Source organism: Ruditapes philippinarum, unplaced genomic scaffold (genome assembly GCF_026571515.1).
Source record: "Ruditapes philippinarum isolate M1 unplaced genomic scaffold, ASM2657151v2 ctg7182_1_1_1_1, whole genome shotgun sequence".
Taxonomy (NCBI): domain Eukaryota; kingdom Metazoa; phylum Mollusca; class Bivalvia; order Venerida; family Veneridae; genus Ruditapes; species Ruditapes philippinarum.
In genome coordinates, this window is record NW_026864570.1 from 2,966 (window position 1) to 24,446 (window position 21,481).

Consider the following 21,481-nt stretch of genomic DNA (forward strand, 5'->3'; position numbering starts at 1 on the left):
GAAGGTCAAGGTTAGTGTGGTCTACTGAAAGGTCTTGTCCCAACGGTTGTTGTGGCCAAGTATGAAGACAATACACCAAGAAATAAAAAAAAGTTATGATCCAGGCGGCAACGGCAACGGCCGACCCGACTATAACAATACCTTTACTTTTTTTTCAAAAAAAAAAAGTCGAGCTAAAAATACATGAACTCACTTAGACGTTATTGAAGTTGAAAAAATACATGAACTCACTTAAACGTTATTGAAGTTCATTTTCTCTTATAACAAAAACACTTAAATGGCGGGAACGCTGCAATTCATCAATTCATTTAAAATTCAACTGAACCCATCTTTACTGGTACTCGGTCCAGATTCAGCCACCTTACCTTGTGTAGCTGGTCCCCTCTTTTTCTCTGTTTATTACGGAACCTTTGCGCTGCTAACCGATTCTGGATTTTTCTTTTTTCTACATTCATCTGCTCTGTTTCCGTTAACTGAAATAAAAATAAGAAATTTTAACTCCAACTCCATTGAGTGTAACTAATTTATTGTTTATAAACTATTTAACCACAGACACTTGGATTGTGAAGCCCAACACTCCTTAAAATCAAATAAATTGTAATGATTGTAGTCGGTTTTTCCATAAAATAAAACTTGATAATAAAATAGATTTACACTTTATTAACATTAAATTATCTGGAAAAGAACACATTTATTTTAAAGTATATGATTAGTTCTAGAACATTGCACTGTTTTTCCGAAATTCTGATGAAATACATCCCCTTTATTGTCATTTATATTTTCAGAAAAAAAACACATTTAATACATTACATTTTAAAAATAAAATGATATGTATAATCATTGTAATACATGTATATGGGTCTACCAACAACTCAAGATGTGACATTGCTAAAGAGACTTCAGCGAACAGGTTTTATAGTACTGTCGGACAGCGATAATAAAATTACGGAAAACAAGAACTAGATATGAACAAGAGCCACCGCCGGGCGGGGGCAACGCTCGACTTTTTACTTTTTCTAAACGCAAACATAGAAAGGTTTGAACATATCTTAACGTTTCCTTTTTATAAATTTAGTTGTCTGTCTTGTCACATTAGTTTTGTTTATCTATTTTGTATATATATATGAATAGAAACATGACGCAATTTCTAAAAATAGAAACATGACGCAATTTCTATAAATGGAAACATGACGCAATTTCTATTAAAAGAAACATGACGCAATTCTATAAATAAAAACATGACGCAATTTCTATAAATAGAAACATGACGCAATTCCTATAAATAGAAACATGACGCAATTCTATAAATAGAAACATTATAAATAGAAACATGACGCAATTCTATAAATAGAAACATGACGCAATTGACGCAATTTCTATAAATAGAAACATGACGCAATTGACGCAATTTCTATAAATAGAAACATGACGCAATTTCTATAAATAGAAACATGACGCAATTGACGCAATTTCTATAAATAGAAACATGACGCAATTGACGCAATTTCTATAAATAGAAACATGATGCAATTGACGCAATTTCTATAAATAGAAACATGATGCAATTCTATAATTAGAAACATGACGCAATTTCTATAAATAGACACATGACGCAATTTCTATCAATAGAAACATGACGCAATTTCTATCAATAGAAACATGAAGCAATTTCTATAAATAGAAACATGACGTAATTTCTATAAATAGAAACATGACGCAATTCTATAAATAGAAACATGACGCAATTCTATAAATAGAAACATGACACAATTCTATAAATAGAAACATGACGCAATTCTATAAATAGAAACATGACGCAATTCTATAAATAGAAACATGACGCAATTCTATTAATAGAAACATGTTGTTGTTGTTGTTGTTGTTGATGATGATGATGATGATGATGATGATGATGATGATGATGATGATGATGATGATCATTTCTTTTTACATGTTATATTTTCTTTGATTGATATGTGTTCTTTTGTGTGTGTGTTTTTATTTTTTATTTTTATTTTAGAAGGCCGCATTGTAAATAAGATGTTGCAATCTGTATATGTCTTAATGTGTTACCTTCGGTAAATAAAGTTATTATTATTATTATTATTATTATGATGATGATGATGGATATGTATGTATATATATATACACACACACACACACACCAAGTAATACATAATTATGGTCATTTAATGCACAAATCTGAGAAAATTCAGTAATTTAACCTTCAAGGTCAAGGTCATTAAAGAGCCCAAGCAAATTATGGTTTGATAAACAACAAGGTCTGGTCCTTAAGAATGTTCTGTTATAATATGAAGTTGATCCCTTCAATAATAGCAAAGTTACAGTCAGTTACCGCCAAAACAATGAAAATTTCAATAATTTGACCTTCAAAGATAATGTCATTAATGAGTGAAGGTCAAGGTCTTTCGGTATAATTTTAACAGTTATCTTTGAAGATTATTATGTTCAAGTTTCAAGACAATCCATTCAAAAATAACAAAGTTACAGCCAATAATAACCAAAAAAATGAATATTTCAATAATTTGACCTTCAAAGTCAAGGTCATTTATGAGTGAAGGTCAAGGTCTGGCTGGTTATTTTTAAGGGATATCCTTGAAGATTATTATGTTCAAGTTTGAAGACAATCCATTCAAAAATAACAAAGTTACAGCCAATAACAGCATATGAACAAGCAAAAATTGGACTTTTAACCTTGAAGGTCAAGGTCATTTATGGATGAAGGTCAAGGTTAGTGTGGTCTACTGAAAGGTCTTGTCCCAAGGGTTGTTGTGGCCAAGTATGAAGACAATACACAAAGAAAAAAAAATGTTATGATCCAGGTACAAGTTTGCGGACGGGAACGGCAATGGGCCGACCCGACTATAACAATACCTCTACTTTTTTTTCAAAAAAAAAAAAAAAAAAAAAAAAAAGAGCTAAAAACATATTTGAAAAAAAAAATGAAAAAATGCTAACCTGGCACGGTTCTGGATCTGTGAATTCTACTTTCAGTTCTGGTTTTCCAGCTTTCAATCTCTTTGACTGAATGGAGCACTTAAGTTCCTCCTTAATTAAAGGCGTCATATTCCCGTCTACCATAGCCTTTGCCGCAGCATCCGCTAGGTCTTTGTCCTTTATGTTGTACATTTCCATAATCGAAGACGAGTCAGCAACATTTGGTACTTGCTCGTACCCTGTCATGTCCATTGCATCAGCGCTTAAAAAGTTTGTAGCACCGCTGTTATATGCGTTGCTGATTTCAGTATCATCTACAGTGTCACATGATGTAACGCACGTGGGTATTCCGTAAATATATCCGTTGCTATCTATTGTAATGGTGCCGGATTGATTCGTCGGCACAACTTGCACTGTATTTTCATCCATTGTAAATAACAAATTTATCTTTGAGTTAGAATCCTGGAGCTCAAACATGATTTCTGTAAATTAAAGATAAAAAGTGTTAATAACACTCGCACATTTCTTTATTTCAATGTTTCAAGTACACGTTTCAAGCAAAAAAAAATGATAATAGCAAATCATGTGAACACTGTACTGTCTTATGTTATAATAAGCGTATGCTAAAAAGACTTCGACTTATTTATACCAACATTTATTTTCATAGAAATAACGTTACAACGTAGAAAATATGTTTAAATCGTCATCATCCCTAAAAATGAGCGTATGACTAAATGTGGTTGTCTGGAAGATTAATTTTCGTAATAGTTAAATAAACTTCAAACCTAAAATTAACAAAATTTAATGCTATATAAATATGATACAATTATATATTATATATATTTAATATATTTTACTGTAATATTATAAACAGCGTGAAACGTTTTCATCTACTTCTTCATATCTCGAATGATAAAGCAAAATTGAAGCAACGTTGTGAAATCGTCTGTATTTAAATCATTGGATTGGCAAGTTCGTACAAGTTTTCAAACGTAATATCTATAAATAGAATAATTGAGCCGTGTCACGACAAAACCAACATAGTGCATGGATCCAGACCAGCCTGGGCATCCGCACAGTCTGATCAGGATCCATGCTGTTCGCTTACTAACCCTTTTACAAGTAGAGAAACTGATAGCGAACAGCATGGATCCTGATCAGACTGCGCGGATGCGCAGGCTGGTCTGTATCCATGCTGGTCGCAAACCCATTATGTTGGTTTTGTCGTGACACGGCTCAATTATGTATATATATATAGAACTACTCGGAAGCTTTCGTCGTATTTCGGCTATTTCCGTAATATTATTTGCAGGTGCCAATCGTTACTTCTCGATCATTTCCGCCAAACTACGGATAATGATGATCGGGAGTATTCGGATGATTCCGTATGTACTGATGTAATGTTACATATACAATTTTGATCAATTGCGGCCTATTTTTCCTTCTTTAATTACTGTTTTACAAATATTATTAAGCTTAAAAAACAACATATGTTTAGCTTACAATGTACAAATGTCTAATATACAAAGAAAATCACGGATTTATATTATTTGTAATATAAATCCGTGAGAAAAGGGACAATGAAGTTAAATGCTTTTCATTAGATTATTTGAAAATAGTTGAGAAAATACAGACTACGTTAAATTATTATTTTTAGTAGTTAATATTGTTGCTATATTTAGAAAACATATCTTTCATATATATATAGATGATATCTATTTCGTTCTAAAGTTATTTGTCAATTTTCATTGTGAAGAGTCGTTACTAAAAATAGACATCTAAATATAGATATCGTACAGGAAGGAAGACAAGTAAAGCACGCAGGCGCAAAGACGTATCCGGTCTCACCGTGAATAATTTTGACAGAAATTGTGTTACACCCTGTGGATTTTACAAAGGTTAGGTTTATTCGTGGAATTAATTTAGATTTTTCGAAAATGCGATATATCTCGTCATGATAATAAGTGGAGAATAAAAATCAGGGAAACCATGTTTTATTTACCCTCGAATTTCAATAAATGATAAAAGTGGGAATCTGACAGAAAATGGCGGCCGAGTATCTCTTCCGGTTTAATGTGTATTTTCAGTTGCATCTTAACCAGTGTGCCATGATGATAAACCCGATAAATAAATTTATGATGATGATGTCAATTTAATAGTTTTCAGATAGCCAATTTGGTCAGAAATATGACAGTCTTCTTTGTAAAACACAAGACAAATGCCTTCCAACTTCCATTGTCCCAAGTGACTTGTCATGATACTGCAACAAAATAAATCTTATTTAAGTAATTATAGATTTCTTTTGAATTTTTGTTTTATTTTGTTTGGTTACTAGAAATGAATGGTTAATTGATTTGCATTGAAAAGAGCAAACAAATTGGTGACCTCAGGTCCAGGTTTTATCGTACGTAAATCACTAGATGTTTAAGAGATCATAATATTCATATCAATTTATTGAGTGACATCTACATATGAATGTATGATACAGTTCATCTGCTTATTATATATTGCTACGTAATACATTGTACAACATATTGATGGTGACTGGACATTTCTGCTCCTAGACGTCTGGTCGTTTCGGCCTTGCGTCTTTTCACCTCATGGGTGTTTTGACCCTATTTTTTAGGAAGTGGCTAGTCGTACAGGCTGTTACGGCTATCCAAAAGTTCTAGCCGTACGTGAGTCACATACGGCTAGCCGTACAGCACTTTATCATACTGCTACAACTTTTGGCTAGCCGTATGGGCCCGTACAGCTAGCCCCTTTCCCTTTTTTTTTTGGCCAAACCTTTTTCATATGTTAAACCCAAAGAGGGTTTTTAAACAAATATGTGTTTACATTATCAAATTTAACCTGGGGGTTATTACATTGATCCCGTAATTTGGGTTTAATTACCCTATTACTTTTAAAAATTTTTTTGTAATTTGGGTTACAATTGATTACTCAGACTTGCCTCTGTAATCAAAAATTTAAATTTCAATTTCCTTTTTAGGGAAAAAAAATTGATTGATAATTTTATTACCCTTCCATGTATAACTATAAACAAAAAATTTTTTTAATGCTATTTATTATATACATTATATACACAAAGGATTTCCAGCTCATCAACAGTCATCATTTTAACACACTTTTAGTAACTGTCACATCACTTTATCATATTTTAGCATTGAACTTTAGCATCAGAAGTTCGTGAAACCGTCTATCTGTCAGACTGCATCTATCAGGACGGAAAATTTTACCCACAACACTAAACAAACACTCTACAGGGGCCAATGATGCAGAGATGGTCCTCAGTCTTCTTGATGTAGGTTTCATAATGAACTCTCTGCAACAGAAATTTTCAAAAGTGTCAATTGTACAGTATACTGTATACAGGTGTTAAAACAGGTGTGAAAACAATATATTTTTATATGGGAATTCAAAGAGACAATAGACTTAACAAAGAAATTATCAGTTTTTTTACAAAAACTTCAATGGTACAACAGTATCCATTATAAAAGACACATTGTCTATCACCTTATAAAAGACACATTGTCTATCACCTTACAAAATAACTGTTGCATATAATTAAAATATGGTAATATGCATCTGACATAAACTCTAGAATATACAAAGTAAAGAAGTTATCTACATTGTTTGAAACTTTTTAAAACATGGTTTAACCAAAATATGTGAAACAAAATTTAACATACCTTTATGTGGGTAATGAAATTTGAATGTGACTTAGTGTTTCCATTTATCTTCTTAGGGCACAATTTGCACTGTGCTGTCACATTTCCAGATGTTTCTTTAGGAAATTCAAAGACATCATAAATCCAATGATTTGACATTTTGGTTAGAATACCAGCCAAACAATGATGTCTATCTTTCAGTTAGAATTTGGTTAACTCACAGAATGGATTAAAACTTATTTCTTCATTGTGAGTGATGTCTTAAAATGTCTCACTTGATATTTTACTACCTTAGTTAAACTGTAACATGTGAAATAAATCATTTGAATATCAATAGTTTCATGTAAAATCTAAAAGTAATCAATATCAATCAAATTGTAATCATAATTACAGACTGAATTTAAGCTGTAATTGATTAATTACAATTAATGTAATCAACTTTGAGCAAGGTAATCAATTAAAAAATCGATGATTACGATTAGTGATTACCCCAGGTCTGTTATCAATGTTGTAGGTGGCTGCTGGCGAATCAGTGGGCAATCAATTAAATATGACAGGGTGTTCACTAGCCAGGAAATCCTGAGGGTTATTTTCACTAAGTTTTATTAACTAAGAGGCAAAATCTTCATGATTTTAACAAAATTTGACCCTCCAGTGAAAATCCTGAAGGTCAAATCAGTCCTTTTGGAAATTTGAAGGGTCAAAGAGTCATTTCAAGGGTCAAACTGAAACCCTGTATGAATTCAGTGTTCGATCTAGAGCGCGCGCCGCCATTGACCCCCTGAAAAGGCTGCCAGCGCAAAACAAATTCAGCTGTGGGCCCGACAGCGCACTCAGAAAAATATTAAAAAATACTGAATTAAAACAAAAGTTTGAATAGAATATTAAAATGTAAGAAAGGATATATGGTACATATTATCAGTTGTGGGAACAAGTAAGTTTAAAGGTATAATATTATATCTTAAATTTGAATTTAATGTTCAATTTAGGTGTGGGTCCCCTTTTTTCTCAAATGACCCCCTGTTGTTGAGGTTATGGGCACAAAGGGCCACCTGGGAATTCATTTTAGATTAAACACTGTGAGTAATATCATATTAAATTGAAAATCGTTTTTTAAAGGCTCATTGATTAATTATGCCTATGAAATGCTTTGAATAATGAACATATTAATCTCATAGCAGTAATGTCAACAAAAAAAATTATCAGAAAAAAATAATGCAATGGGCATTTATGAACAAGATACATCATACTTGCATAAACAGAACATGTCTTTTTTCTGATATCATTTTAAAAGGTATATGAAAGTGAATAAACAGTGTTTTTTTTGGTCGAAATATTCGGCGATATTCGGCCCCTTTCCCCACCTCTCGGAATATATATTTTTCCCCATGAAATTGCGAAAATTCCCCACCGTCAAAAAAATAAACCCAAACAAGAAACAAACTGAACTGAAGTCACTCAGTTAATAAAGTTGTTAACTGATTTCAATTAGTTGTTTTATTTATTTTATAGGATTGTTAAAAAATCATGTATTTTTAGTCTTTTTATTGAATTTTAATAACACTGAAAATTCCCCTTTTTTGGCATTTACGCGCTATTTTTCCCCACCCAATGGGCACTGACCCCCTTCCCCCAAAACCGAAAAAAAACACTGATAAATAGACAAGTTACTATTGGTAAGTCTTAATAATAACACTCCGTGCTCAGGGCTTTTTTCCTTCTATAACAGGGGCCGATGTAAGGCCCCTTCACAATTCAAAATTGCACTTTTTTTCACAAAGTGGCGAAAAAAAATTCACAATTTCAAAAGAAATTTCACAAAATATTGGGAATTTTTCTTTAAAATACATTGATTACCTTCCGGTAAAACATGATTTAAGCCAGTCTCAAGAACACGGTTATAGTTTTAATCAAGTTAAATGGTTTTAGCACATGTTAAGCGGGTTAAAGTACTAACTTGAAGCAGATTTCCTGGTTTCATAATGTCGCTAAATGCCAAATACTATGTAATTCTTTTTTCACAATTTTATAACAAATTGCGCTTTTTTTTCACAAAATGAACAGGTCCAGGCCCCTTCACAATTTTGACAAAAAATGCCCTGGTGCTGTAGAGCTGTCATTGATTCATAGCAAAGCATATTGACGATACATCGATATCGTATGACAAATATCAGCGATACATCGATATATAGTTCTTATTTCTTAAATATAATTACAGGCTTCGCGAAAGTTGCCGGACCGTCGGACATGTCCGGCAAAAATCAGGCCGGTCCGATTTTTTTTCCAGGGTTCCGGACCTTATGTCCGGTACGAATACCGGGATATATCCAAGACCAATCAAGACAGAGTTTTCTCCCTTGATTAAAAAAATGTAAAACGAGTTTTGATTCGCCGTTTCATTATAAGTGTCCAATACATACGGCTGTCAATAACCAAAATGACGGTGTTACTACATTATTACGCTGGCGCTACGCCCGGCAAAAATCGTAAACTATCCAATGAAGAAAAAAAGCGAAACAAAAGGAATACGAGTCCAGGCGCCCGCCGAGAAAATTTGTGGGTACCCGGTAAATGGAAAAATGGCTGCTTTGATCATGAATGTTTTGATTTCCAGACAGAGTCCATCCACAGGTGCTTGAAACAAACTTTTTAAAGTTTTATATGGGCTATATACTATATATCTTTATATACATATATGGACTGGTTATGTAAAATATTTGATTATGTGACTAGCGCCTGTGAGTCCATCAATCTGGATAAACTAATGTTTTATTTAAAGGAATAAAATTGTGTTGCAAACCTTTAAAAGTTGTTATGTCTTTAAAAAAAAACACCAAGGTATTACCATATACATATATTTGGGGAAAAAAATTCGGTCAGACAAAACTAAAAAGTTCTTTCGGTCAGACAAGAATTGAAAGTTTGTCTGACCGAATGTCAGACAAATTTTTCAGCAGTTTCGCGAAGCCTGTAATTAACTTTCATTCCTAGTAAAATATGTATTCTGTTCATACAAATATGCTGTGTTTATAAATGTCCTTTGTAGGACTTCTTCCTAACCATTTTTTGTTATCACTGCTATGAAATGTGTCCATTATGTAACAACAGCTTGGTGTTAGACATGGCCACCTGCTTTTGTTTATGTTTTGGTCGAATTTTCTTTATTCATCAGGGCTTGAGCTAGGGGACGACTTTGGCGAAGAAGTCGCCTTGGATCAACGACTTCGCCTAAAACAAACTTCAAAGCGATTTTGAAGTCGCCCGATTTTTTAGTGATCTGTGATCGTTTTACGACGCTAGGTCTGTTAACAATTTATTTACTTCTCAATAACAACCTATTACCGTTAATCCGCTAGTTAAAAACGCGTGTCAATATCAACAAAGTCTAATACATGCCGCAAGGCAAGAGTTCACTATGTAGATCATTCTCATTATTAGCTCGACTTTTTTTTTAAAAAAAAAAAAGTAGAGGTATTGTTATAGTCGAGTCGGCGTTGCCGTTCCCGTACGCAAACTTGTACCTGGATCGTAACTTTTTTATTTCTTGGTGTATTGTTTTCATACTTGGCCACAACAACCCTTGGGACAAGACCTTTCAGTAGACCACACTAACCTTGACCTTCATCCATAAATGACCTTGACCTTCAAGGTTAAAAGTCCAATTTTTGCTTGTTCATGCGGTTATTGGCTGTAACTTTGTTATTTTTGGATGGATTGTCTTCAAACTTAAACATAATAATCTTGAAGGATATCCCTTAAAAATAACCAGCCAGACCTTGACCTTCACTCATAAATGACCTTGACTTTGAATGTCAAATTATTGAAATTTTCATTTTTTTGGCTATTATTGGCTGTAACTTTGTTATTATGCCCCCACAATGTGGGAGCATATAGCGTTGCACTTGTCCGTCCGTCAGTCCGTCCGTACGTCCCGATATCTTGTGAACGCAACTCCTCTTAAACCGCATGGCAGATTTTGCTTAAACTTACAGGGATGAACAACCTTCATGTGTAGATGGTAGTAAAGGAAGTAATTTTTGCTGCGACCAAATTTTACAGAATTATTGCCCTTTGTTGATTTTTTAACTATATACTATGTAGAAATTTTGTGAACGCAACTCCTCTTAAACAGGATGGCAGATTTTGCTTAAACTTCCAAGGATGAACAACCTTTATGTGTAGATGGTAGTAAAGGAAGGAATTTTTGCTGCAACAAAAATTTAACAGAATTATGGCCCTTTGTTGACTTTTTCATTATATACTTTGTAGAAATTTTGTGAACGCAACTCCTCTTAAACCGGATGGCAGATTTTGCTTAAACTTCCAGGGATTAACAACCTTAATGTGTAGATGGTAGTAAAGGTAGGAATTTTTGCTGCGACCAAATTTAACAGAATTATGGCCCTTTGTTGATTTTTAGTTTTCAACTTGTGGCACATGTAGTCCAAAAAATATTTGACCTAGAGTCATAAGATTGACAGAACAGTGGCGTGTGGGGGCATCCGTGTCCTATGGACACATTTCTAGTTTTTGAATGGATTGTCTTCAAACTTGAACATAATTATCTTCAGGGATATCCCTTAAAAATAACTACACAGACCTTGACTTTGAAGGTCAAATTATTGAAATATTCATTTTTTTGGCTATTATTGGCTGTAACTTTGTTATTTTTGAATGGATTGTCTTGAAACTTGAACATAATTATCTTCAAAGATAACTGTTAAAAATATACCGAAAGACCTTGACCTTCACTCATTAATGACATTGTCTTTGAAGGTCAAATTATTGAAATTTTCATTGTTTTGGCGGTAACTGACTGTAACTTTGCTATTATTGAAGGGATCAACTTCATATTATAACAGAACAGATCTATCATCATCATCATCAACAACAACAACAACAACAGCAGTGTTTCTATTTATAGAATTGCGTAATGTTTCTATTTATAGAATTGCGTAATGTTTCTATTTATAGAAATTGTGTAATGTTTCTACTTATGGAAATTGCGTAATGTTTCTATTAAGGAAATTGCGTAATGTTTCTATTTATGGAAATTGCGTAATGTTTCTATTTTTGGAAATTGTGTAATGTTTCTATTTTTAGAAATTGCATGTTTCTATTTTAAGAAATTGCGTAATGTTTCTATTTTTAGAAATTGCGTAATGTTTCTATTTTTAGTAATTGCGTAATGTTTATATTTTTAGTAATTGCGTAATGTTTCTATTTTTAGAAATTGCGTAATGTTTCAATTTTTAGAAATTGATGTTGCTATTTTTAGAAATTGCGTAATGTTTCTATTTTTAGAAATTGCGTAATGTTTCTATTTTTATAAATTGCATGTTTCTATTTATAGAATTGCGTGTTTCTATTCATATTTATATACAAAATAGATAAACAAAACTAATGTGACAAGACAGACCAACTAAATTTATAAAAAGGAAACGTTAAGATATGTTCGAAAACTTGATTGTTAAAAGCCTTTCGGAGCACTAATCTGTTGAAATTAACGGATTTGTATCTTACAATTTATAAGTACATTGAACTCCGTAAAGTTAACACGCTGATAAAGTTATATAAAATTAAATGTCTCTAAAATTCTGGCTTGAGTTCAAATCGCTTAAGAAAAATTGTAGATGATGACCAGTCTGTAAATCCGTGCTAATGGCAAGTGGCACTGCTCTGCCCTGAATATTGTTACCAACTAAACAACATACATGTATGTATGCAAGTTTTCAGGCATATGCCTGAAGCTCTGTTTTTTTTTTGTGTGACAAATTTAATGTGTATCGATTATTGATTGACAGAAAAATATCAACAATACATCGATATCGTCTCTATCGATGACAGCTCTACTGTGCTGAATCAATGAAAACATTAGGCTTGTTGTATAGTTTGCATGTTTTGGTTTTATTTTAATGTAGACTGTCATACAATTCTAACACCAGGATTCAAAAAAGAAAATTCAAAGTCATATCCTGCAAGTAGCTATTAAATTCTATTCCTCCTGCATTTCATGAAAATGCTAGTGGTAATCTACTTCATTTGTTACCCACTCATCACTTTGGACCAGGGAGAAAACTACATTTTTCTACATACTGTCAGTCTGTTACACTTTGACCTGTTCAGGAAAGAAAAACAATAAAATCTTAACAAAGGATATTCATGTCTACAATAATATTGTACATGTACATTTCTCAGTATATTATTTTGTGTTGCAGGTTGAGGTGATAAATTAAAACAAGATGCAGACAATCAAGTGTGTGGTTGTAGGTGATGGGGCTGTTGGTAAAACATGCCTTTTGATCTCCTACACAACAAACAAGTTCCCGTCAGAGTATGTTCCCACAGTAAGTATAAAACAAAACATACAGGTTCCATGTTGTTGATTTGTAAATTATTGTAAATAATTGCACAGTAAGTTCAAAATCAAACATACATGTTCCATGTTGTTGATTGCAAAGTATTACAGGGCACAGTAAGTTCAAAATCAAACATGTATGTATGTTCCATTCTGTGCAAATTATTGCAGAGATTGATGAATTCTGAAAATTTCTACTTAAAAAGCACTGATGTCTTATATATTTATGTCTATAGGCGTTTAGTGTATAAAAAATGGAAAAAAGAAGGTAGTAAGTGGTAAGACTTAATAAGTTACTGTTAATTTGTAGAAAACATAAGATCTGGTGCTTTGATAAAACAAAACTTGAAGGGAAGTGTTTATATTTTCCTTTTACAATTTTACAATTACTTCCGAAGTCTTGAACAATACATTTAGTTTAGATTCAAATGTCAATCTTTAGTCGGGAATCTGGCTTTATTAAATGGAGAATTAATATATTCCAGTAGATCTTTTATCTTGGGGCATATGCGAATAGTGATGTAATCAGTCTTGTTGTGTAAACTGTTTTAAGGACCATTTGTATGTAGATTGTATGCAGATGAAGGTGTAACAAGAATATGGTTATTTCATTAACAAAGTTGTAAATTATATTATCATTTTATTGTATTCTATATAATATAATTATGCTGTTATGTAAATGACAATTGTTTCCAGGTTATTTCTATTGATTCTAGTAGATAAAATGTTTAATGTAAATAATGAATTTTACAGGGTTTTAATTATGTAACAGTGATACAAATGTACATTAATTAAGATCTTTGTAGTTCAGTTCTAATCATGTACCATTAAAATGAATTGAATTTTGTTCACAATAAAGTAACTTAGTTTAAAAATTAGATAAAGAAAAAATAATGATTAATTGCTATATAGGTGTGAACCAAATGTGTGAAACTTTGCCAGATGGCTTGAGCTTGGGATTCTGAGTTAGAGGATTCAACCATGAAGTTGTAATAGTCTAGGCTAGTTAACTATCCCACTTACTGTGATGCTCACTTAAGAGAATGTTGGAGGATTTTTGTATGGGTTACACAAGTGTTTTGCTTTTGCCATCTTAGATGTTTCAGAAAAATTTCTGAAGATTGGTTTAATCTTCTTACAAAATTAAAATTATTTATGAGGCTATCAATTTACAAAAAAGGCAGGCCTAACTAACACTCTAGTATGATCTGCATGCATGTTTTTTTTATACATTACCAGAATGTTTTATTATCTTGTCCTTGAGCTGTTCTGTTAGGTAGTGCCTTGCCCAGTGATTCAAGTGACCTGGGTTTGACTTTTGTACAGGGTCAGGGCAGATAACTTTCGCACTGTACCTCTGCTCTGGCATGTAAATAGGTTTCCTTATGGTTCCTTACGAAAGTGAAAGCAACTAGTTCTGATAAACTGGTTGACAGCCTGCCCAGGAACGATGCAGTGACTGAACTTTGCTCTGGATGGTAAACTACCTACTTTACCACCACAACATCTTGTCCTTTCTTTATTACAGGTTTTTGATAATTATGCTGTTACAGTAATGATTGGGGGTGAGCCATACACCTTAGGTTTGTTTGATACAGCTGGTCAAGAAGATTATGATAGACTGCGTCCACTTAGTTACCCACAAACAGATGTTTTCCTAGTCTGCTTCTCAGTTGTGTCTCCATCGTCGTTTGAAAATGTGAAAGAAAAGGTATGTTGTTAAATATGAAAATGTGAAAGAAGTATAAAAATGTGAAAGAAAAGATCAGCTTTTAAAAAAGAAGTGTGAAAGCAGTGTTAAAGAAAAGGTAGGCTCTTAGATAAGGGCATACTTACTAAAGGCTTAAAAGGGTATAAAGCTGTTTATTTCATGCTTTCCAGTGTTTTATTGTAATATATCAGATAATTATATCTGATAAACCACTAGTGAAAGTTATAAAATATACTTTTCACTGTAGCCGAACTATATCTGAATGCGGATGAAAAGAAAATCATAACTAAATTGAATATCAGGCCTAAATAAATGCCTTCATACGTAAATTTTGTTTCTTTAGGAAAAGAAAGTCGCTGTCACCATACATCATGTTATAAATGTAACAAAATTAGAGAAATTTAACAGAACTATATTTCAAAATTGATGATGTGACGTCATGATGTGATGACGTCACAAAGGAGAATGCGCGACGTTACGCGGCAAAATCAGTAAAAATAATACTTAAAATCAGTTAAAAAGCATGAAATAAAAAGAAAATTTATTTGTTTTGCATATAAGATTGAAATATATTTCATTCGTGAACACCAGCTATTATATTTTCACTCGTGGCTACGCCACTCGTGAAAATATTGCATCTGGCGTTCACTCAGTGAAATTATATTTCAATCTTACATGCAAAACAAACAAATATCCTCTATATATCTTATGAAATATTTTTATCAAAATTATATTGTTTCCATATTCTCATTGTTGATTCTCTCAAAAGTTGTAGATAGAATGTGTTTTGTTAGTTAACCTCATGAATATTGTACGTAAACAGAATAAAATGTTACAGAAGAAAATATTATTCTGCTTTTTTACGTAGGGTTTTCTGCATTTGGTAATGGCTAATTGCCAACATGGCAATTTACTGCAATATATATTTCATACAAGCATTTTTTTCTAAATTTGAACAATAATTTTATCTGCCTTTATTAATAAAATGAATGAATTTTTTACTATAAAAAATGAAATGTTATTACAGTGGGTACCTGAGATCACTCATCATTGTCAGAAGACGCCTTTCTTGTTAGTCGGGACACAAATAGATTTACGTGACGATGCTTCAACTATAGAGAAGTTAGCAAAGAACAGACAAAAACCAGTCGCATCGGAACAAGGGGAGAAATTAGCGCGAGAATTGAAGGCTGTCAAATATGTAGAATGCTCTGCCCTAACTCAGGTTTGTTGATATATTCATAACTGATTTCTATTAATGACATAAAATAATGTGAAGATGGAATTTATCATACATGCTTGCAAATGATTCTGTAATTAATGATATGGAATTATAATCATACACTTTGAAGGACAGTAAGAGGTTAACCTGTAGTTTTTAATATGGTTACAAGTTTTTTGTTGTGTCTGTTTTTCTCTCAGCCACACTTACCGTCTTACCTATAATACTTTCAATTTTTTATTGATATTGATAATCCATTATCCCTTGTGTAGTGTTTCTTAGTGGTTATAATCTAAGAGGCTAAATATTTCCTTGAGTTCCAGATAGTAAAGTTATATTTAAATCTTTATAAGTTTGCGGCCATATAACTTGTCAAAGAACCAGTATTACGAATTTTATAATACTGTAAGCTTACTTTGTTAGGGGGAAAAAATTACTTCATAAGTTTTCAGCAGCCTTGAATATACTGTAGATTATATGAATGTAACGACTATCCAAAGAAAAGTGACGTTACAAATCTGCAAGTATTATAAGGTTTAATGTAACCATACTATGAAAAGTGGGAAAAGAAAATAACAACAGATCATATGTAGCCAGAAATAGAAATATTTTATGTTAGCTAACTTATTTAATAAGATTTTTTCTTTGACAGAAAGGACTTAAGAATGTCTTCGACGAGGCAATATTAGCGGCTTTAGAGCCCCCGGAGGCGCCGAAAAAGCCGAAATGTTTCTTACTGTAACTACATGGGAGCACCAGAATAGAACATTTATAGTTAATTTATAACGCATTCACACATAGCATTGGCAAAACATGTATTTTATTTTATTACTGATAACTGTCTCGCATAAGCATTGATGATGGCGGATGAATTATAATAATGAAAAAATTAACCCATTAAAAATGCTTACATTGTGTAATAGATTTGCAAAGGTTTGAATCTGAAACAGCGCTTTCAAAGTTTTATAGGATTTCAAATTAAAAATACGAAATTAGATTAAATTACCAACAGTGTAGAGCCAGGTCAGACTGCATGGATGTGCAGGCTGGCTTGACTCAAGATTGGTGGCTCAAGCAAATCAGTTTTGATTCCAGCAGTTGACGGGTAGATTGTTTGTTTCAGGACACTTTGTATTTATAAGTTGTTGAGAAAAGAGGACTATATTTTATACTTCTTCACTTTTTACTGATATGATCTTGGTCTTTCACATTTGTTAACCTGTATGGGCCAGATGTAAGGTTTGTTGGCTTAACATGTAATGGTTTCCTTAAATGACATTGTTCAGTTAAAGGGTATAATATTATATCTGGCTAACTGAAGTAGCTAAATTGACAGAATGAAGTTTTGTCATTTTAGATAAAAGGCAACATTTCATGTGCTTTTGTTGGGGAAGTGCTTTTCTCTTTTTCAAAAATTTATAAAATTCTTTATTGATTTTTTATTTAGCTCCAATTTTCAAATGTTTACACTTTACATATTTGTTCAATATCAAGAGCAGATAAGTTTGTCTGACATGCATTTTAACTATATTATACCCCCTTTTCTACTTCACTTTTATATTACTATCCAGCTTTGAGAAAAGTGGAGCGTACTGTCTGGGTACAGGTCTTGTTTTTAATTTATCGTACATTCTGCCAGATATACTTTTACACCCTTTTAAAGAACACAATTATTTCTGACATACTTTTAATTCTGAATGGATATAACTGATTTTATATGGTGAATATAGCATGTTGATATCTTTCTTTTTTCTCTTTGTTTATTACAGCTATGGAGATACTATTGCCATTTAACATACCTTATTCTTTACAGATACTTGATGGCATTTCTTCTTGGCTGTGGCGGGGAAAAAAAATTGTTCATTTTTTCTCTGCACAGAAAATCAGCAAAATTGTATGCCTTTTGCCTTACCCTATAAGCTTTTGTAATATTCTTTATTCTCTATAGCTTTGCATGTTATTTCTATTCTATTTACAGAAAGGACTAAAGAACGTATTTGATGAGGCGATTTTAGCGGCACTAGAGCCACCCGAGCCCCCGAAGAAAAGGAAGTGCGTCCTACTTTAATACAGAAAATAAATAAACATTTTCTTCATGTGCGTTTAGCAATTTAAAGCTACTATCTCATTATGACACTATTTTAACTATAGGATGTTTATATAAAGCTGAACGAAATGTTTTAATAGTCATTTTCAACATTGGAATATAAAAAATCTTATACTTGTTTAGTTATAGGCATTATTTTATAGAGGCAAGTTGGGAAATTCCACTTTTTGCAAATGTGCATCATGAAAAGTTGAGAAGTTCCTGTTTTATGTAAATGCGCGTAAGTCCCACGATGACCTCAGATATCTGGCCTAGTTTGTAACCTGCGACATAAAAAGTTTAATGATAAAACGAAGACACCACAAGTCGATAGAATAGTCTTGAAAATAAATGTCAGCATTAGTTACTTTTAGTTTGGTCATGTTGCACGTAATTATTAGCACCACTTCAAAAAAATTAGGAAATTCATGATAAGTTATGAAAGTTCGCTTGTAAGTCAATCGTATGGTTATATGCCACTAAATTTAAATAGTCTTCCTTTATTTAAAGATGACCCTTCCTTAACTTATCTATCTACGGAGAATAAAACCACATTGTGTCTTACTTTCCCTTAAAAAACAAGGGACTTTATTGGCCGAGTAATTATGGTCATTGACTTTTAATGTAGGAATTTTGAATGCATACTGCCAGACATCATCAATGTGTCGTGTGATAATGGTCCATATCTAAGATATAGGGATTATATTTTCAAACGTCAATTTTTTGCAGAGCTTCTTGTTGTTGTTTGAAAAGAATAATTCAACGAAAATTACTGTTATTTGTGTGACAACTTGATGATGTTTTGTTGTGGGGTTTTAGATCTCCAAGTGGTGATTGGTACATGATGCGATCATATTGTTTTAACCTTTTATTCTGAATTATTGAGATTTTTTTTCTTTCATTTCCTCTTATGAATGATTTGGGTTTGTGCTTAAGCCTTAAATATGTCCGATTTTAAATCAACATTAGAACATATTTTGAACAATGACTGCTACTTGTTAGGGCATGTTTTTATTGAAATATTGGGAAAATAAATAAGATTTATATGAAAAGAGGTCATCCCAGTTTATTGTTTTAAAAAAAGCCATGAAATTTTTGTTGTAATGCTGTAAAAAGTTCCAGTCAGTGAAATGGTTTTCCCTTTCAATGTCTAGTTGCCCATTTTTTAAACACTTTTTGGTCAAAGGTATGGTTAAGTTATAGACTGCGAAGCATGTCCATTTTTCAAATGCTTAAATCAGTAGATTTGTGAACCTTAAGGGGTTGGTTTTACTGATCTTGCGCCTTGCAATATGAAGTTCTAGTTTATTTGAAGTAGTAGTTCCCTACAATTGAAGTAAATCTCTTCATTTGAAATAGTAATCCTGTTCATGTGAATTAATTGTATAATGTATTGAAGTAGTTGTATGTTAAGCTTGTTATGTGAAGGAAAACGTGAGTTTTCTATCTTATTCTCTGCATTTAACACTTTACTGTTTAATGTATAAATGAATGCATAAATGTGTGTATGGACATATGCTTGTTTCTAAGTATATATTGGGGGTACTTACAGATTTGGCACTGTGATAACGCTATTTTTTCTCGCATATTCGACCATATTCTTTTTCTTTTTTAACTGCTTGAAAGTCCTTGGAAAAAAAAACAACTGTCATTTGATTTAAGATGTCTTCATTTATGTTCTTGTGTTTGAATTAGTGATGGTTTTATTAAAGAATGCCTGTGCTTTTGTTTATGTATCATAACATTGTCTGATATATATATCAAAAATGATATTTAATTGTGTGAATAATTTCATTTATTTAAAAAAAAAATCTTTAAAAAAAAACGAACCAAAAAAATGTATAGTGTTTGAATGGGCATGATTAGGAATTAAAAAAAAATCTTTGACAAAAATTATATTAAAAATAAGTGTACCTATGTTTGGCATTTATATTAATATAATAAAACAATATAGGCTATCTTTTGCTTATCTGTGTTGAATGCTTATGAAATATACTTGATTAGGGGAAATTAATTTTTAAGAAAATGGGATAATTTATATCATAATTGTTCTTGAACATTTTCAAAATTTTCTTGTTCATGAGAAAATAATAACTTTGAATAAATGATGGCACTTGTTATATAATGATAAATTTTTTTTTATCTTACTTTTATGTTACAAAATATGTAGTACAAAATGTCAAGAGGTCATCACATCTTTGTAAAGTCATTGGGTGAAATAAATTTAGAAATAACACTAATACTTGATGATTTTTCAGGTCTTAACATGTTTTCGTTTAATATATATCGGCATAAAAAAATCCATTATGGTTACCTTTTCATGTAGACTTTCTTGAAATTTGGCCCAAAATGTATTATTATTGTAACGCTTTCCAAACGCCAGCTTTATAAAAAATTTTTTTACCAAGCTCGTTTAAGATGAAGGTTTATTTAATGAGGACTTGTGTGATATCCTATATATAGATAATATACTGTACTATTTATGTATGACATCTTGAACAATTCACTATATTACTTCTCTTTATTATTTCTTATAGGGTTTTGTAAAACTTTGTTTCTTGGTCTTCGTTCCATATTTCATTTTTCTTAACACCCAACTTTTTCTTTTTATGGTTTTCCTCTACTCTTGATTGAGAAAAGATTTTGTTATAATGATTGTTAACCTGTTCAGCTTAACAAACATTTGATATATTTTTATATTCATTATTTAGCATAGAATGAAACCAGATCTGACCGAGAGAACTGTGTGTATATTAAACAGAACAATTCAATACCTTAGAGATTTTTTCATTGCGTATTTTTTATTTTCTAAGAATTTTAGAAAAGAAATGAGGAAAATGTAGCCAGTAGTGTGGAATACGGTTATTTTTGTTAGAGAGAAAATGGTTTTTATAAACTACAGGTTGAGAAAATTGCTGAGGTTATACAAAATATTGTTATGATTTGAAGGTTTCTGGAGAAAATCTTCTTTTATTACTTAATCAAAACTCAAAACAAAAAATTTCTTAAGTAATTTATTTAAACCATTTTTGATTGGTGGACTGTAATTTTAAATTCCTTGGCTTGACCAATGACAACTTGCAACATTTCTTTAGCAATTTTCTAAACCTGTTTCTGATTGGAGGACTTGTGTTTGAGTGCTTATCATATGTTTAAATGTTTTTATTTTATACAATGTATTATTCTTGAGTTATAATCTTTATAAATTATGTTATTATTATTTTTTTTTGTATTAAAATATATATTGACAAAAAAAACTTCATCTGTATTATGTACATTGTAGGATATGTAAAAGGTGTATATTATATTTGTGTTTTTTCTTTTAAATAGACTTACTCTGGAATAAACAATATTTTGTTTTTCCTTGCTAATCCGGGAATACACACAAACTTTTACAGTTACAGCTTCGAAAATAAACGCAACAGGTTGACCAATCTATTGCGACCGGTAGTGCTCCGTGAAGCTGTAACGGTAA

The 21,481-nt window shown here is 31.9% G+C and overlaps 2 protein-coding genes across 4 annotated transcripts; one reads left to right on the plus strand and one right to left on the minus strand.

Annotated features, from left to right (window-relative positions):
• Positions 1 to 293: 293 nt before the first annotated feature.
• On the minus strand, positions 294 to 3,915 carry LOC132726111 (uncharacterized). 2 transcript variants are annotated; one of them, XM_060711382.1, is made up of 3 exons: positions 3,816 to 3,915; positions 2,980 to 3,440; positions 294 to 473 (listed from the first exon to the last, which is right to left on the minus strand). In XM_060711382.1, the coding sequence occupies exons 2-3, from the start codon at positions 3,433 to 3,435 to the stop codon at positions 309 to 311; spliced, it is 621 nt and encodes a 206-aa protein (XP_060567365.1). In that variant the 5' UTR covers positions 3,436 to 3,440; positions 3,816 to 3,915; the 3' UTR covers positions 294 to 308. The 2 variants fall into 2 exon arrangements, with proteins under 2 accessions (XP_060567365.1, XP_060567366.1); XM_060711383.1 differs by lacking the exon at positions 3,816 to 3,915 and having other exon boundaries at positions 2,980 to 3,663.
• A 783-nt stretch (positions 3,916 to 4,698) lies between these two features.
• Positions 4,699 to 21,224, plus strand: LOC132726112 (cdc42 homolog). Of its 2 annotated transcripts, none has more exons than XM_060711385.1 (5): positions 4,699 to 4,856; positions 12,848 to 12,976; positions 14,516 to 14,698; positions 15,726 to 15,923; positions 16,573 to 17,764. In XM_060711385.1, exons 2-5 carry the CDS (start codon positions 12,872 to 12,874, stop codon positions 16,660 to 16,662), a joined length of 576 nt encoding a protein of 191 aa, XP_060567368.1. In that variant the 5' UTR covers positions 4,699 to 4,856; positions 12,848 to 12,871; the 3' UTR covers positions 16,663 to 17,764. The 2 variants fall into 2 exon arrangements, with proteins under 2 accessions (XP_060567368.1, XP_060567367.1); XM_060711384.1 differs by lacking the exon at positions 16,573 to 17,764 and adding an exon at positions 17,899 to 21,224 and having other exon boundaries at positions 4,700 to 4,856.
• The last annotated feature ends 257 nt before the right edge of the window (positions 21,225 to 21,481 follow it).

What these genes read in the sequence shown, in the direction of transcription:
- LOC132726111 (XM_060711382.1), bottom strand. Translation starts at nt 3,435, where the DNA reads ATGTTTGAGCTCCAGGATTCTAACTCAAAGATAAATTTGTTATTTACA. An exon ending in CAGATCCAGAACCGTGCCAG is followed by an intron (nt 474 to 2,979) that starts GTTAGCATTTTT and finishes TTTTTATTTCAG; the next exon opens with TTAACGGAAACAGAGCAGAT.
- LOC132726112 (XM_060711385.1), top strand. Translation starts at nt 12,872, where the DNA reads ATGCAGACAATCAAGTGTGTGGTTGTAGGTGATGGGGCTGTTGGTAAA. An exon ending in CGTCAGAGTATGTTCCCACA is followed by an intron (nt 12,977 to 14,515) that starts GTAAGTATAAAA and finishes TCTTTATTACAG; the next exon opens with GTTTTTGATAATTATGCTGT. An exon ending in TTGAAAATGTGAAAGAAAAG is followed by an intron (nt 14,699 to 15,725) that starts GTATGTTGTTAA and finishes ATGTTATTACAG; the next exon opens with TGGGTACCTGAGATCACTCA.